Genomic DNA, 14,948 nt, shown 5'->3' on the forward strand with positions numbered 1-14,948 from the left:
TCTTGTCTCCAAAATAACGAATTGACGGAGGGAGAATAGTAAAATTGAGTGGGAAAAGATATTGATAGAGCTACGTTTTGTTGTGAGTAGTTTTTTTAATAGGGTAAAACGCAATTTTCAGAGCAGACAATTTTTATGACGCCCAATATTCCACAAAGGATTATGGGAACTATTGCGCATGGGCAGCATTGACTGTCGTAGGGAAAGTTAATCTTCGATGTCTACGAAGCCTCATAGGGGTTCAACGGTAAGTATTGGTTATTTTTCAACAATATGCAATATTTAGTAACATAAAATCGAGTGTTTTCGCAGTTTTGTGAATGGTCGGTGGCATGTTGGTATCAATCGTGGTTGAAAACCGCTGTTTTTCTCCCTATCAAGTTATGGAAGGTTCAACTGCAGCGTCATCACACAATCGACGACATTCGGTCGATCGTAAACATTTCCTTCAGTCTTCACAGACGCTCATGACATGTAAATATACTATCCAGTAGTCTTGTAGTCAAAGTTAGTATTTATAATTGATTTCATGTAAATCCCACAAATTTCATTCGAACGTATACCTACATACATTTCATTTAAATTCAATTCAAAACCTTTATTGTCCATTAAATTAAAACATAATCATAATGTCATTAATGGAAAATTTCTTTTTGTAAATTTTGGCATCTCAGAAATCCCAATATACAAATAAAAGACTATCATAGACAACACACATCCAAACAGACAACTATACAATAATACTGCCTAGATCTATAAAATATATGCAAGACTAAAATCAATTAATAATGAGCGAAGGTTTTCCATACGTTCAATCAAAATAACACCATCAACATACAGCGTAAGTGTGGGTAAAATATATTGTAATGAAAATGAAACAGAGTTGAGAACCATATTGTTGTATCAAAGGCTTTGTTAGATTCAAAGGATTTGATATTAATCTACACTTAAACTTTGCCTCAATATAATTATATTTATCGAATTTGTTTTTGAGCAATAATATGATGCAATATACTTATGACAGCCATACTGTTTTTGATAACCTATCATAAGTAATTAAGATGTTTGGTTTGTTTTTGTTACGCAGATTCTAGTCTCTACAGTGAACCTTAGAAATTTCACATTGTAGATATGGCCCACAGACCTCCTAATCTTCCACCAACCCATCAACCTTTCAAACCAGCCCATATCGCAGACCAAGAAAAACTTATTGAACAAAAGAAAAAGGAGATTGAAAAGAGAATGGAAGAGCAGAGGAAGAGAGAGGAGGAGCAAGCAGCACAAGCCAAAGCTAAGAAACCTACAGAAATCAAATTTCAAATCAAACCGTAAGTATACAGTGATAGTGCAACAACATTCAAAATGAATCAGTGTTTGTCCTCGACAAAACAAAAAGAGCATGCACATGCTGGTATTTTTGAAACTTATTAATGTTTATATTTAATCATTTAATTTTTCTCCAGTATTTAATGCTTCCTGAAGCAATCATTAATTGATTGCTGGGAAACACTCCCCTTAACCAACAAAAAATTGCCAGGAAATCCCTGCCTCTACCAACAGCGGCTAGGAAAATCCTCTCCTAGGCTACCAACTCTGACTGCTGAGAAAATCTCCCCCTTCCTGCTCACTACTACTACTAGTAGAACGTGTAAAGTGCATCCTTCAGGTTGGGGAAAGCCTGTCACAGTCACTCCTTGAAAAACTGTACCAATGACTCTTTAGACTAATTACTTGCTCATCATTTTATTCTTTATTTATGTTTAGAGCTCAGAATGTTCAGGCAAAGACAGAACCAGTTAACTCGAACAATACCAACATCTTCAGTAATGATGGAAGCTTCATGGAACAGTTTATGAAGATGCAACAACAGATGAAGAAACAGAAAGATGAAGTCAAAACAGAGAAATTAGAAAAAGGATCACCTGGTAAGAAATTAGTACCAACAGTTAGACAGGTGAACTGTCTCTCCACAATACTGCTATACCTCATATCAAGATAGCAGATACAAATATATTGGAAGAAATACAATGTAGACTATTTTCGTATTTGATCTCCAGTTCTCTGCTTTTGATCACTTCTATTACCTTGGGGGTTCAGTGTTTTAATTAGCACACACAAAGATATGTTGAGAGATAAAAAACACATTTTGTAGCCTGCAAGATGTCTGTGAAATTTTGAAGACATTGCTACTAAGTTGTAGGAGATAACAAAAGTATATGTTCCATTTACAGAAAAACCAAGTATATCAAGTTCTACAGAATCAGTTCAACCACAGAAGAAGTTGCCATTCATTGGAAAAAAGTTTGGTACTAAATCCTTGTCAGGGCTGATGTCACAGATGAAACGAACACCCACTAGTACAGTCTCAAGAACAAAACTCTCTCGATCAGATGTGTTTGAAGTAGATGACAATGATGTGGTGACACAGAAAGAAAAACAAATTGGTAATTTGCTTGTCCTTATTCCTTGTGAAATTTAGTGTGTGGTTCATTGAGTGTGGTTATGATTATCTGACTTTGCTGTATGAAATGAAAACATCTATAAAAATGTGCTGTTATTTCTAAGCAAAGTGAAGGTGAAACTTAAAACAAAATATTACAAGTTGCTTTGCAATAAATATGTTATAATCAGCATTTCAAGATAAGTATATTTTGGAAGGCTGGATGGGTTTATAATGGTTGAGATTACCATATGTTGGGGGGGGGGGGGGGGTCACCATGTAAATTGTTGAAATAGAGGTCAAAATGATGTTAAAGTTAACTCCACTGTAGAATCCAAAATGGCTGACGAGTAAAGTTGTACATGGGGGGGGGGGGGGGGGGGGGGGATTAATCTTGAAAAAAGATGGTGAACCTATAGTGTTTTATTATTTTGAAAGGACCAGGGACAAACTTTCAAAGTTTGGAGAGATTTGGAGAACTTAGATTTCAGGAAAATTTGTTCATGTATTCTACCTTAAGACTTGTTTCTCCTATCATAGTACATGTATCAGTACTTATTGATGTCTTACAGACTTTGATTTCAATCATACTATATAACATATGAGATGTTCTGCATTTACAAAACCAGTGTTTGTACAATTGAAGTTCAAAAGCATTTCGTATGTTTTTGAAAAATTTCCCACACATGTACTTTATCCTTATAATAATTGCTATGAATATACTCCTTGTGGTAAAAGATATCTTGCTGCATGAAATTGCCACTACTTTTATATAACGCTAGGCATTAAATAATTGAACATTAAGCATATCTTTAGCAAAAATGTCAATAATTGCTGCTTTGCCCCCATTGTAATAAAATGGGGACATCTCTGCTCTCAATATATGCTTTAATACATTTTCTTGAGGCTGAGTTATCACATATCACATTCCTTTCTTAATAATGTTCTCTCCAATTTATAAAATATTGCAACTAACAACACCATCCAACCTGCTCAATTCCCAATTGCTTACATTGTATAGTTTGTAACCTTATCAACAGCAAATGGCTAACATGATACATCCACATTGCAATTCTAACTTAGATAACAGGTAGGAAATTCTAAAAGGGTATACATTTGTAATTTTGCATAAGGGCTGTCATCTGTATAATATGTATAGTTTCACTGGATTTTAAGTACATGTAACCATGGCCATGATACAAGGAACCATTCAAATGGTATGATTTAAAAAAACAGACTTAAACGTTTGGAACAAAATATTGTAAGCCATCAGAACACCATAAGCCTTCACTGTTTTTGTTGTTGTTTGTTTTGGCCCACTGTCCCTCTTTGTAGCCATTAAAGGCTGTTCTAGCGTGTGTTTGCTGCCCATGGTGCTTATAGGAGTACTTTAAGTTTCTCCGCCAGAGGATGCAGAGACAGCACAGGTAGTGGAACAATTGGCTGAATTTGTAGCAGAGGGAGGTAGTGAAGTGGAAGAAATTGCAATGGAAAGAAATAGAGAAAACCCTGCATTCTGGTGAGTATGTGTAGTGATATCAACCAGAATACATAATCTTGTTTTTAATGTTATGTAGTTGAAACTTGTTCCTCATCCATTGTTCAATGTCCTTGCCATGGTCATACATTGTCTCATGGGAGTAAGCAGATATGCGTGTGTATAACTGCCATGGTTTTCGCCTCTAACTTTAACTTAATAAGTAAAACAAGATTGTAATTTTCATTTTCTGGTTAAATGAATTCTTTTTGTGTTGTTGATATGTAACCATGGTTACTCCAACTGTGTCATTATATTAGTTAAAAATGCTTGGTAGGTCATAGTACCATTCTTTGATTTTAGCAGTCATTTGTGACTACAAGTAGACTACAACTGAAGTAATGTTTTCTGTTCATTATTGATAATTACACTCATATTGGGGTGGCATACATTACTTTATTTAGCAATCTTATGACTACTGTAGTTAACAAAAGTTGTCATTATTCCAGGTTCCTGTATGATCCCAGCAGTCAAGAATTTAAGTACTACAAATTCAAACTAAAACAACTGAGAAGCAAGTTTGAAGAGAAAAGCCAGCCTTCAACAGGTAAGAGTTTACACCATAACACTCTTCCTTCTGCAATTGGACATGCTTTCATTTAAGTTGCTTTTGTACGATGCCAAATCAGTAACAACTCACTAAAGTCTGTATGTTGAACAGAAAGGGATTGTGATGCTGACTATGCCTCTGCTAGAAAGGAATTTCATGACTGAAATATTATAGTTGAGAATTTTTTTTTAGAATTTAGCAAACTACTGGAAAGAATATAAGACATGAATAACATAGGAGATAATTGTATGAATATGGTGATGAAGATACTATTGATGTTACAAGTTTCCTGGATGATAAGATATTTAATTTGGTAATGAATATTACTGATGTTATCCATTTGAAAAATATTTGTTATTTGATGCTATTCCCGCAGGTAATAAAAATACACTGAATTGCAATATGTTTTATTGTCACAGCAGAAAGTGCAGAAGTAAGTGTCCCAAAACCTTCAGGAAAAAGAGCAAGAAAGAGCAGATGGGGAAATTGGCCAAAAGAAGAAGGAGATGGAGAGGGAGACGGAGAGGGAGAGGGAGAGGGAGAGGTGGTATATAAAGAACCTGATGATATTCCAGCTGAAGAAGTGGCTGCAGCAATGCAAGTCAACCCAGTTGGTATGATAGGAACAAGTGTATTAACCACAGATCAACAACGTCAACTCAAGGAACAACAAGAGGTTGGATTTGGGTTTAGTTTACTCATTCTAAATCATAGCTTGGTGCCTTGTACTGTTTATTAAAAGGAAAAGTCCACTCAGACTTATTTCTGCCTTTAGTACACTATACTTGTATATAATTTGGGGTGATTAAATAACATCTCAGTAATGTATTCAACCTATTGCTCTATACACATGTGTTTGTCCACTTTGGGGATTTCCTGCAATGGTTTATTGGAAAACCTGTGTTGATGACATCATATGTACCACTCTTTTTGGCATGCTACTCTTTCAGTCTTTGTATTTGGTAAGACAAAGAGATTTCGGTAAATCTGATGTCATTTCCTGCAATGTTTTCCCATCAACCATTGCAGGAAATCCCAAAAATGGTTGAACACATGCGAGGTATAGTTTGGCTTGTTTACAAATTTCCAAAAGTTGATTAATTCACATAGGTGCTATTTTATTACCCCAAATCATAAAGCCCAGTATTTTAATCTCAGTTTAGTGCTGCTATCTCATCAGTGTAGTCATAAGGATAAGATCGGGCCATTCTTCATTTTCTACAGCTCTGTCAGACAGCTGTTGTTCTTTCCCATATTGCAATCCTGATCTGACATGGACTCTGAAGGAAAGATGCAATGGTGTATCAGGTAAGTATAATGGAACCAGAATTATTAGTTTGATAACAGATAAGAAAATGTTGAAACCTCTTTGTTTTCTTGTGTTTAGATGCAGCGAATGTATGAATCAATTAGAGCCAAACAGGAAGGTGGGGCAACATCTTCAAGTGCTGACTCATGGGCAAGAAGTGAGCCAGGACCATCACATTCACATTCTTCAAGAGATAGAAAAAGGAGAAGAGATCGCAAACCTAAGTATGAATATGACAGTGATGAAGACATTGACGGTGGCACATGGGAGCATAAGAAAAGAGCCAATGAAATGGGCAGAACTCAATGTAAGTTTGAGATAAAAATATATAAATGCAATTTGTACTGTAAAGGTGTAATTTGTCTGACACTAGTAAAATGGTATTTTGAATGATGTTCTACCGAAGTGTGTATTTCCAACCTTCTTCGCTTTCACTGAGCTCTGCATGGAAGAATGGTGTCTGTATTTGGTGGAAAAATCCACCATTTGTATTGTTGTTCAAGAACAAAAAATGAGAGACGAGACACTTTATTCAAGTATCTGTCCCTATATGATCAAATATGACCTTTCTGTTAGTATCTGTATATTTGACCCTGTCCTTTACCTTTGGTTAAAATTTAAAAATAGAAGACTAATACCATCTGTTAGCGTCACAAGAAATAAAGTATATAAGGGGTCTACATATATATCTGCTACAAAAACTTGTTGTTCATCTAATACATATGTATGATGTTTGCTAACTCCCATGAGGCAACACTGGACCATTGCTAGGACAATGAATGTGAACTAAGGTTCAATTTAAAGTTTGATGTAAAAATCATGTCATGTTTAATGACCTTTCAGAAATGATGAAATGCCTTTTTAGAACTCAAAGTTTATGAAAATGCCTCTATTTCCTGGAATGTCCCCCTTTAACTGTTAGAAATATTTTTGTTTGGGTGCTATGAGATAAATAATGATTTTACGTATTTTATGATCAGTGGATGCCGACAATCTGACCAAGATGAACAAAGGTAAACACTTCATTGGAGATTTCTTGCCTAAAGAGGAGTTGGATAAGTTTATGGAAACTGTGAAGGCACTCAAAGATGGTGGTGAACCAGATTTATCAGACTACAGAGAGTACAAACTGAAACAAGATAACATTGGTTATCAAATGTTACAAAAAGCTGGATGGAAAGAAGGTGAAGGCTTAGGGTCAGAAGGACAAGGTAGAAAAGACCCAATCAATAAGTAAGTGTAGTCTTTGTTGATATCGACAAAACAGACAGTTAGAATTGTTGACAAGTTTACTTTTCATTTTGGAGTTATGGTTTATGCTTATTAAAGTTTTAGAACCCTGGTTAGAAAGGGGAGAATCTGCAAAAGTGGCATAGTTTTCTATACATTATGTCATCATTTTGATGCAGGGTGTAGACTGATTGGGGCACTTAGATTTACCCTCCATAACAAAACACTTTCGTTCAGCTAAAGAAAGGCCAAAATTAAAACTGATGAGGCACATTAGATTGATTGTTAATTACACAGAGCATGAAAATCCATAGATGATAACTATTTACATTGTACACAAAAAAGAGGATATATTTGTTATGTCCCCACCCCTTTTTACTGTCAATCATGTTACATTCACACATCAAACTTCAGGTTTTATCACAATTTGTGTTGACATTACTTAGCTGGTTCTTTCTGTTTAATCTTTAAATCTAAATAATAATAATAATATAATAATAATGTTGGTTTCTTATATAGAGCTTTCCCACTCTGTGCTCAAAGCGCTTTACAATTATTACCCCTGGCTCGGATCAGAACGGCACAACGGCCCTTTAGTCTTCCTCAACTCCCCGGGGAGCATACAATCCATTGCAGCCATTTAAGCGCATAGGATTAAAGCCTTCACATTGCAACCTACATCCTACCAGGTCCCCAGTTATACAGCTGGGTTGACTGAGGCACAGTCGTGGTTCACATCTTGCCCAAGGACTTTAGCCACTCAGAAACAAACAGCAGGCAGCGACGGGGCTCGAACCTGCAACCTGTAGATTCCAAGTCGGTCACGCTAACCATTCACCCATCATGACTCCACAAATGCTATTGTAGGTACCAAGAATAGTGTTCTTCAAATGAGCATCATGAAAGCTTTTATGACTTTCAGTTTGAATACTATAACGGTAGTGGTTCTGATAATAAACAAATTGCTGTTTGCATATACAGAGGCAAGACTGCCATGGATGCTAGTGGTTTAGGCACAGAGAAACCAGGAGACTTACAGTCAGAAGATGATGAATTTGAACTCTTTCGTAAAAGAATGATGCTTGCCTATAGATTCAGACCCAATCCATTGGTAAGTTTGCATTATACCAACACCATACGTTTTCTGTAATAAACATACAGTGTTATCTTGAGGGAATTGTAGTCTTTGATGTATGTGGCATCCAGCATTGATTGTGTCAACCAACCCTCATGATCAATGTTTATTTCAAGCATTTATTCTGAAATGCAGAATTTTAATCTGAAGTGCCTTATCTTTTAAACTAACTTATAATCTTGGAAAAGAAGAAATTCTATAAAATACATGTATTTCCTAACCATTTCTTTTTAGAACAGTTATCGTTAGATTTCTTAAAGATATAATATCAGGCGTTCAGAGCACCCATGATTATTTTCCATCATGTACAGTTACACATATAAATTTACCTATAGGAGATTCAAGATGCTTCATTTCAAATACTGACACAGTCCTAATAACACCAATAAAGAGCAAATTGCTTGAAACATTTCTTTTTTCAGGGATTGTTTGTATGAATTGTTATTTTCAATATTTGACATGTTTAGAGTTAGTCATCATATGCTAGGGATTATGTAACAAAATCACAAAAAATACAGTTACAGGTTTAGCAGAGAAGAAGATTAAATAATTTGAGTCAATCCTTTCCTCTCCTTGCCATGATTTTATACCACTATTTTCTGTCCTAAGGCTGGAATACTGTAGATGTGAAAAGAGCAGTTATGAGGGAATTATTCATTGTATTACACCAACATATTGTCTGTGTCTGTAATTGAGTTATCTATTTTCATTTTATTTCCAGAACAACCCAAGAAGACCTTATTACTGATAAAGTTAGAGAGTACTATCAGCGGCTATCGTAGCAACTATTAACATTGAAATAAGTGCCTGATAATAAAACAAAGCAATGTTTGCGCTAATGTTCTGTAAATGGTGCTGTAATAGTGAGACCAAGTGACAAAGAATCAGTACCTCTGTAAAGACAGGGTACATACACACGTTACCATTCCATCAACTTTTATTCAGGGTGTTTCATGTTGATTTACATATGTCGGATGTGATATTTTAGCCCCATTGAATTGTACCATTGTATTTAGCAGTTGCAGAATGTATCACAATGTAAGCTGTTGTATATGCAATGTGATGGTGCTGTATATGGAATAACTAAGCTGCCTGAAGTTTTTATTTTTATTCACTGAGTTTTACAGACCAGACTGCAAAGTACAGTCAGGATACTAGTATAGCAATCATTACAACCACTTAGGTTGTTGTTATTTAATACCGCAAAATTCTGATGAAAACAAATGACTTTTCAATCCCCATACATATATATTGCCCTCTGGAGTCCAAATGCTGTAGATGTGTGGTTAGGTGATGGGCTAAAATATATATGTACTGCTTATAGGGCTATTGTCACCAGGCTGTTCCTCCATGTACACATCAAAACTTTTCATTTTAAGGTTTACTTTCTTCATGTTAAGATTTAAGAACAAACTGTAATAGTCAATGTCGTTTTATTTTATTTTCAAATGTCGACAAAGGGTGAAAAAGTCAGAAATTTTGCACCCTACTACCAACAATACATGTCTGACTGGGGAAGCTTACCACTTGCATTAACATGGCAAGATTTACTGATCACTTACCTGAGGGGTTAAAGTAGTTCCGTTGTTACAGGGAATGATACATATTGGAATGATTTCCATAATGTAATATTTAAATAAAAACAGTCTTGTTTGCTTCATTCATGCCAAGTATATGCTGATACTATGCAGACTAGATATCTGATATAATAATAGGTGAAGAATGTTCATAAGTGTTCTGGTAAAATATGCGATGTATATGATATTGTCTCATGTACTTGATGAAATAAAGATATATAAAGATATTGTACTGTATTGATTGTTTTTTATGGGAATGTAATAAAGGATCTGAATATCAAGTAATGTATGCCAAGACTTGATAAGGGAGGTGTGTGTATGAATTAACCTAAACAGAGGTAAAGTCTAACTTTGAGTTCTTATAGTGTAAATACCATATAGAATGATATGCTGGCATGGAAATGACATATTTGCACTAAGAAATGAATGCACTGATATTCTTGTAAATATACCATATCTTGATACACAAGCTTTCGAGTGGCAACTGGAAGTGCTGTCTGCTCGCAACATTTGACATGTACCCCTGGCAAGATTAGGCTTGACCACAAGAAGTACAATATACATGTAGTCTGGTATTGCAGCATCAATTTGAAATTTGTCTCCTTCCAGTGTTTTGATGAAAATGTTGATTGCACTTTCAGCTCCTCAAAGATCTGTTTGTTGTTTTGCATTCATAACTTCCTGGGCATACCACTGTTGAACTATAGAACATTCACTGAATGTATATCTTGTTATTCCAGACTCAAACACAAGTCCTGTTACACTTACAAAACTTTTATTTCAAGAACAGAAATTTTGACAAGCAACTGATTGATGATGATTGATGACTAAACTCTTAAATAATATGATTTGATGTACATTAGCAATTGATAGCATATCATACTGAGAAAACAAAATAACTCTAAAACGTACCCACTGAGGGCAGTGTTTACATTACAAAAAACACATTATGACAGAAAAATGCTGATGACCACAGATAATTCCTTGTAAAGTCCATCATCATAATCTATAAATGGCAAGTTGATGTTAACCTCCAGTGTGTAGGAAATTTGGGATGAGTTCGAAGTCACTACAAGAAGTAAACATGGTGAGTTCATCATTGATGGCTGTTGGTTTCTCCTGTCTCCATCACTACTAAAATGTTTATTGCCATACTAAATTTTCAATAAATACAAAACATGTCCTTTAAGTTAATACCACCATGTTCTCTTCCGAGTTCTTGTTTCTACAATTCCCATTGCGTCCATTAATTCCTCTTCAACAAACTTCAAAGATGGTGTGTAGGATCTTTTACTTGCATGTTCTTCTGTTGTATCTTTAGGTTGTTCTATGAAAATAAAAGTTAAATTTAAATGAATGTAAGCAGCACTAAAGCCAAAAACAATTTTGCTAGGGATATTTTCCTACAAGCTGTAACTCTGTATACAGTTGTACCATAGATCCTACACGTAGACCATCGTGTAGGGTCTAAGGTTGTACATTCTATTTCCCTTCTTATATAAAACACATCGACCATGAGCCAAAACCACCAGATTTTTAAAAACAATTTTAAACAGCAGGTTGCTGAAATCTTGGAAAATTCCTTGTTTATTTCAGAGTAATGAAAACAAGAAAACTTGCATCTCTTTTGAACAGAAATTGATGTGAGCAAATATACATTTCAAGATAATTTTATAGACTTTGAAAATGAACTTCATTTATTGATGCAAAATCACACTCCTTGATTTTGAAAAGTTTTATTTGTCATGTGAAATGTATCATGCTCTTTCTGACTTTCTCTTGAAAATCTGAAATCAAGCTGTGATTATATACCAAAATGAATGGCCATGGATGTTACTATACACACAGTTGGGTTGCATCTCTGGTAAAGTTTTTTCTTATCTGGTGGCACATTCAATCTTAGTCAGTGTTTACACTGTCTTGATTACAGGGTGATTATATCCTCAAAACCAAGGCATCACTGTCACCCACTTGTGTAATCTATCATATGCAACAACAATAGTTTTAGCTTTTAAATATCTTTGTACATATAGTTTGCTGATAGCATGTTTTCCATAGTAATACTACTCACCAGCATATGTAGCTTTTGTTCTGAAGTCTGGGTGTGCAAATGCTAATTGTGACAGTGGTATGACCCTGCCACTTCGGACAGATACTCTTACTTTTTCACCTGCTTCTGTGAATTTCCATTCAACATTGGTAGGTTTACTGACAACAATTACAAATTAGAGAGAATGTGCATGTAAGTCAGTCAACAAATATCAACATTTCATATAATTCAAACTTTTTAATGAATTTCCATTAGTATGATAATAATGCTCCTTCCTCTGAAATCAATTGTTTGTAGATTTTAAATATTTTGTCACTTAAAATGTCAATTTCTTTTAAGTTTACAGTTGAAACAGTAGACAATCGCCTGTTTGTAATTTTCAATACTTTGTCACATTGTAAAATGTCAATTTCTTAAAAGGTTACAGTTAAAACAGTAGGCATTTGCAAATTGACTATATATTATATACATTTAAAGGTTTATAATGTCAGGCAAAACTTGCTAGCAGAGAGAGTAAATCAAGTTTGAAATTTTTAATTTTTAATTTAAAACCATAACCAATATACCTGATCTGGTTTGCCCAGAAGTACACAAATGGATTTTGAATTAGAATCCCTCTTTTTTGTCTAACACATGCTGTCTTCAATCACTGGTTTTAAGAACTGAAGCTTCTATTCTATATACTATATAGTATATAGTTTATAGTATATACTATATACTATATACTATATACAGGGACTGATTCACAATCACAAACAGTCTGTTGTGTATTTCACCTACTTACTTGTCTGATGGATCAATTAAAGCAACTTCTCTATGCAGTAAGGGTGCTTCACTTTTAGCATACATTCCTCTGAATCCTTCTGTCCTGCCAACATACCTGTAATGCTGAAGAAATGAAATATTGTTTTTTACTAAAACTTCATGCTGTTTTTAACTTTTGATGTTTCTTCCGAAGGACAGTAAACGTGTGGCAATTTTCAACCCAAATGAGTGAATCCTACTATCCCATGATCAAGGCTTAAGTTTAAAGACCCATGATTGAATCCCATGCTCTTATCAGTGGAGCCATAGGGGATTTAACAGGATCATTCTTTTGTTCTGGACAAACTTTTTCTATAACTATATCAGAAATCTGTCATTCATACCCAAATTTAAAGCTAAATTAAGAACAGCAATCACTGTTATGTCAGCTATGATGAAGTGCTTTTTAATATACACAAAACTAATAACCCTACTATATCTAGTACAACAGTAAATTTCATTTTGTATTTATTGATTTCCCTCTGAAGTGTAACATACATTTCATGGTTCACTCAAATATATTGACTTTTAATAGGGTCATAGAATATTTGATTATTTGATTCATGAGTCCGAAATCATAGCTTATTTGGTTCATGAGTCAGGGTCATAGCATATTTGGTTGGTCAGCTGTTCTTGAGCCTAGCCCTTATAATTTTGATGAACGTGTATTGAAAAAAGAAATCAAATATATTATAATGTACTGTAATAATATTATACGAGTTATGATATACAACCAAGGTATCAATCAAATAAATTATCATATTTCTGAATGATTCAGTGTCCAAATGGAACATTTAAAAACAATGTTACTTTCCTGTATGTACTGACTGTACATGTTTGACACTTACACAATTTAGGGCTTCTACAACTACCCAATTTCTTTCATGAATTACATCTGATATGAAGCCCTGTTTTCCAGCATCCTTGCCTTTTAATATTTGCACCTGTTGAAATGAAGAACATAATATTTTAAATTTCATCATACTGTAATAATTTTATAAACAACTCATTGCATCAAGGTTTGATTCAATAATTTCTCCTTATAAACTTTATGTCATATTTTAGTTATCAAGTTTATAGTCATTTTCAAATGTTATTATAATGTAATAGCACCAGGGATTAGGTTAAATATTAGCTACAACTTTTGTCATTTATTGCTTGATTCTTATATTTACAAATATAGTAATAATCATAATAATAATCTTTATTTATACTGGATAGTTCTTTAAGTATATAAACACTTGTCTCCCAAGAAGTCCAGTGAGGGCCATCCCTCATGGATTCAGTGTTAATGCAGGAGGAAACTGGAGTACGTGGGGAAAACCTGCACTATTCAGTAGAGTCAAACTGAATGACACTCTTCTTACTTACAGCATGGTAAATTTAATCAAACCTGAATGGGTTCGAACCACGACTGTAGTGGTAACCAACAACCCTATTTGTGTAGTAATGTAAAGTAGTCTAGAGACTATATAGCCAATGGGTTTGAATCTGAAGATCTCTTTATGTGGGGTAAAGAGACCTTCAGATTCAAACTCAATGGCTATACAGTCTCTAGATTAAATGCAAAGATATAAAAAGAAAGGTCTAATTTTATAATAGTGGGGCATTTTGTTCTTGAGCTACTACATAAATAGTGGATATTCTCATTCCTTACCAGATCACCTCTGAAAAACTTCCATTCTTTAACTGGTTCTACAAGTACTCGTCGCCGATTCTTGCCTGGATAGTTAGCTTTCAATGAACTTGGAGTAAGTGGTTTAGACATGGTGTAACGGAAATTCCTATTAACCCGTTTCCACCAATCATTGGCCCATGGATCATCCAATGGAAAACGGCGAGTCTTGGCTAGTAGAAACCTTGTCAGTCTCATTTTTGATGTCCGTGATAATCAACTTTCAAAGCTCAAATTGTTCCTGAAAATAAAGTTTTTAATATGCTGTACAATTTAAGACATTAGTCATTAAAATATTGTTTCAAGATTCCAACGGCCTAACCAATATTTCATATAATGGGATGCAGTCAGTTACTTTATAAAATGAAGTGGTTTATTTTGGGAGCAGCCCCCCCCCCCTCCCCCCCCCCCCATATTATTCATGATTTTTTATTCAATAACGTGAAGCTGCACGTTACATTAACACAGTACATAACGTGATTGAAGAACTCCTAATTATCTTTGGCGATAATTATCTTACCAGAGTATACAAATTTAGTAGGAGGCTTTCAAAATGCTGCGAAATAGCACAAGATATTAAAACCATGCTTTCCTACCTATCTCATGGATGCCATATTGAATCTCGATCTCGAATTGCTTTG

At 34.6% G+C, this 14,948-nt stretch overlaps 2 protein-coding genes across 3 annotated transcripts; one reads left to right on the plus strand and one right to left on the minus strand.

Moving 5' to 3' along the window:
- The first annotated feature begins 182 nt into the window (after positions 1–182).
- Positions 183–9,991, plus strand: LOC144443312 (SURP and G-patch domain-containing protein 1-like). 2 transcript variants are annotated; one of them, XM_078132757.1, is made up of 11 exons: positions 183–247; positions 1,088–1,328; positions 1,765–1,925; positions 2,232–2,444; positions 3,836–3,959; positions 4,427–4,524; positions 4,947–5,203; positions 5,915–6,143; positions 6,817–7,069; positions 8,048–8,177; positions 8,923–9,991. In XM_078132757.1, exons 2-11 carry the CDS (start codon positions 1,132–1,134, stop codon positions 8,947–8,949), a joined length of 1,689 nt encoding a protein of 562 aa, XP_077988883.1. In that variant the 5' UTR covers positions 183–247; positions 1,088–1,131; the 3' UTR covers positions 8,950–9,991. The 2 variants fall into 2 exon arrangements, with proteins under 2 accessions (XP_077988883.1, XP_077988884.1); XM_078132758.1 differs by having other exon boundaries at positions 4,950–5,203.
- Positions 9,992–10,612: 621 nt separating this feature from the next.
- LOC144443711 (large ribosomal subunit protein uL24m-like) lies at positions 10,613–14,926 on the minus strand. Its single transcript, XM_078133250.1, has 6 exons — positions 14,904–14,926; positions 14,290–14,548; positions 13,481–13,576; positions 12,613–12,716; positions 11,850–11,986; positions 10,613–11,105 (listed from the first exon to the last, which is right to left on the minus strand). Exons 2-6 carry the CDS (start codon positions 14,503–14,505, stop codon positions 10,969–10,971), a joined length of 690 nt encoding a protein of 229 aa, XP_077989376.1. The 5' UTR covers positions 14,506–14,548; positions 14,904–14,926; the 3' UTR covers positions 10,613–10,968.
- Positions 14,927–14,948: the final 22 nt, after the last annotated feature.

The sequence above is a fragment of the Glandiceps talaboti genome, chromosome 12, assembly GCF_964340395.1.
Source record: "Glandiceps talaboti chromosome 12, keGlaTala1.1, whole genome shotgun sequence".
Lineage (NCBI taxonomy): Eukaryota > Metazoa > Hemichordata > Enteropneusta > Spengelidae > Glandiceps > Glandiceps talaboti.

Excerpts from the sequence above, each read along its gene's own strand:
- LOC144443312 (XM_078132757.1), top strand. The coding sequence starts at position 1,132 with ATGGCCCACAGACCTCCTAATCTTCCACCAACCCATCAACCTTTCAAA. Across the intron at positions 1,329-1,764 it reads ATCAAATTTCAAATCAAACC|AGCTCAGAATGTTCAGGCAA; the intron begins GTAAGTATACAG and ends ATTTATGTTTAG. Across the intron at positions 1,926-2,231 it reads ATTAGAAAAAGGATCACCTG|AAAAACCAAGTATATCAAGT; the intron begins GTAAGAAATTAG and ends TTCCATTTACAG.
- LOC144443711 (XM_078133250.1), bottom strand. The coding sequence starts at position 14,505 with ATGAGACTGACAAGGTTTCTACTAGCCAAGACTCGCCGTTTTCCATTG. Across the intron at positions 12,717-13,480 it reads TTGTAGAAGCCCTAAATTGT|CATTACAGGTATGTTGGCAG; the intron begins GTAAGTGTCAAA and ends TCATTTCTTCAG. Across the intron at positions 11,106-11,849 it reads AACAAAAGCTACATATGCTG|AACAACCTAAAGATACAACA; the intron begins GTGAGTAGTATT and ends TTATTTTCATAG.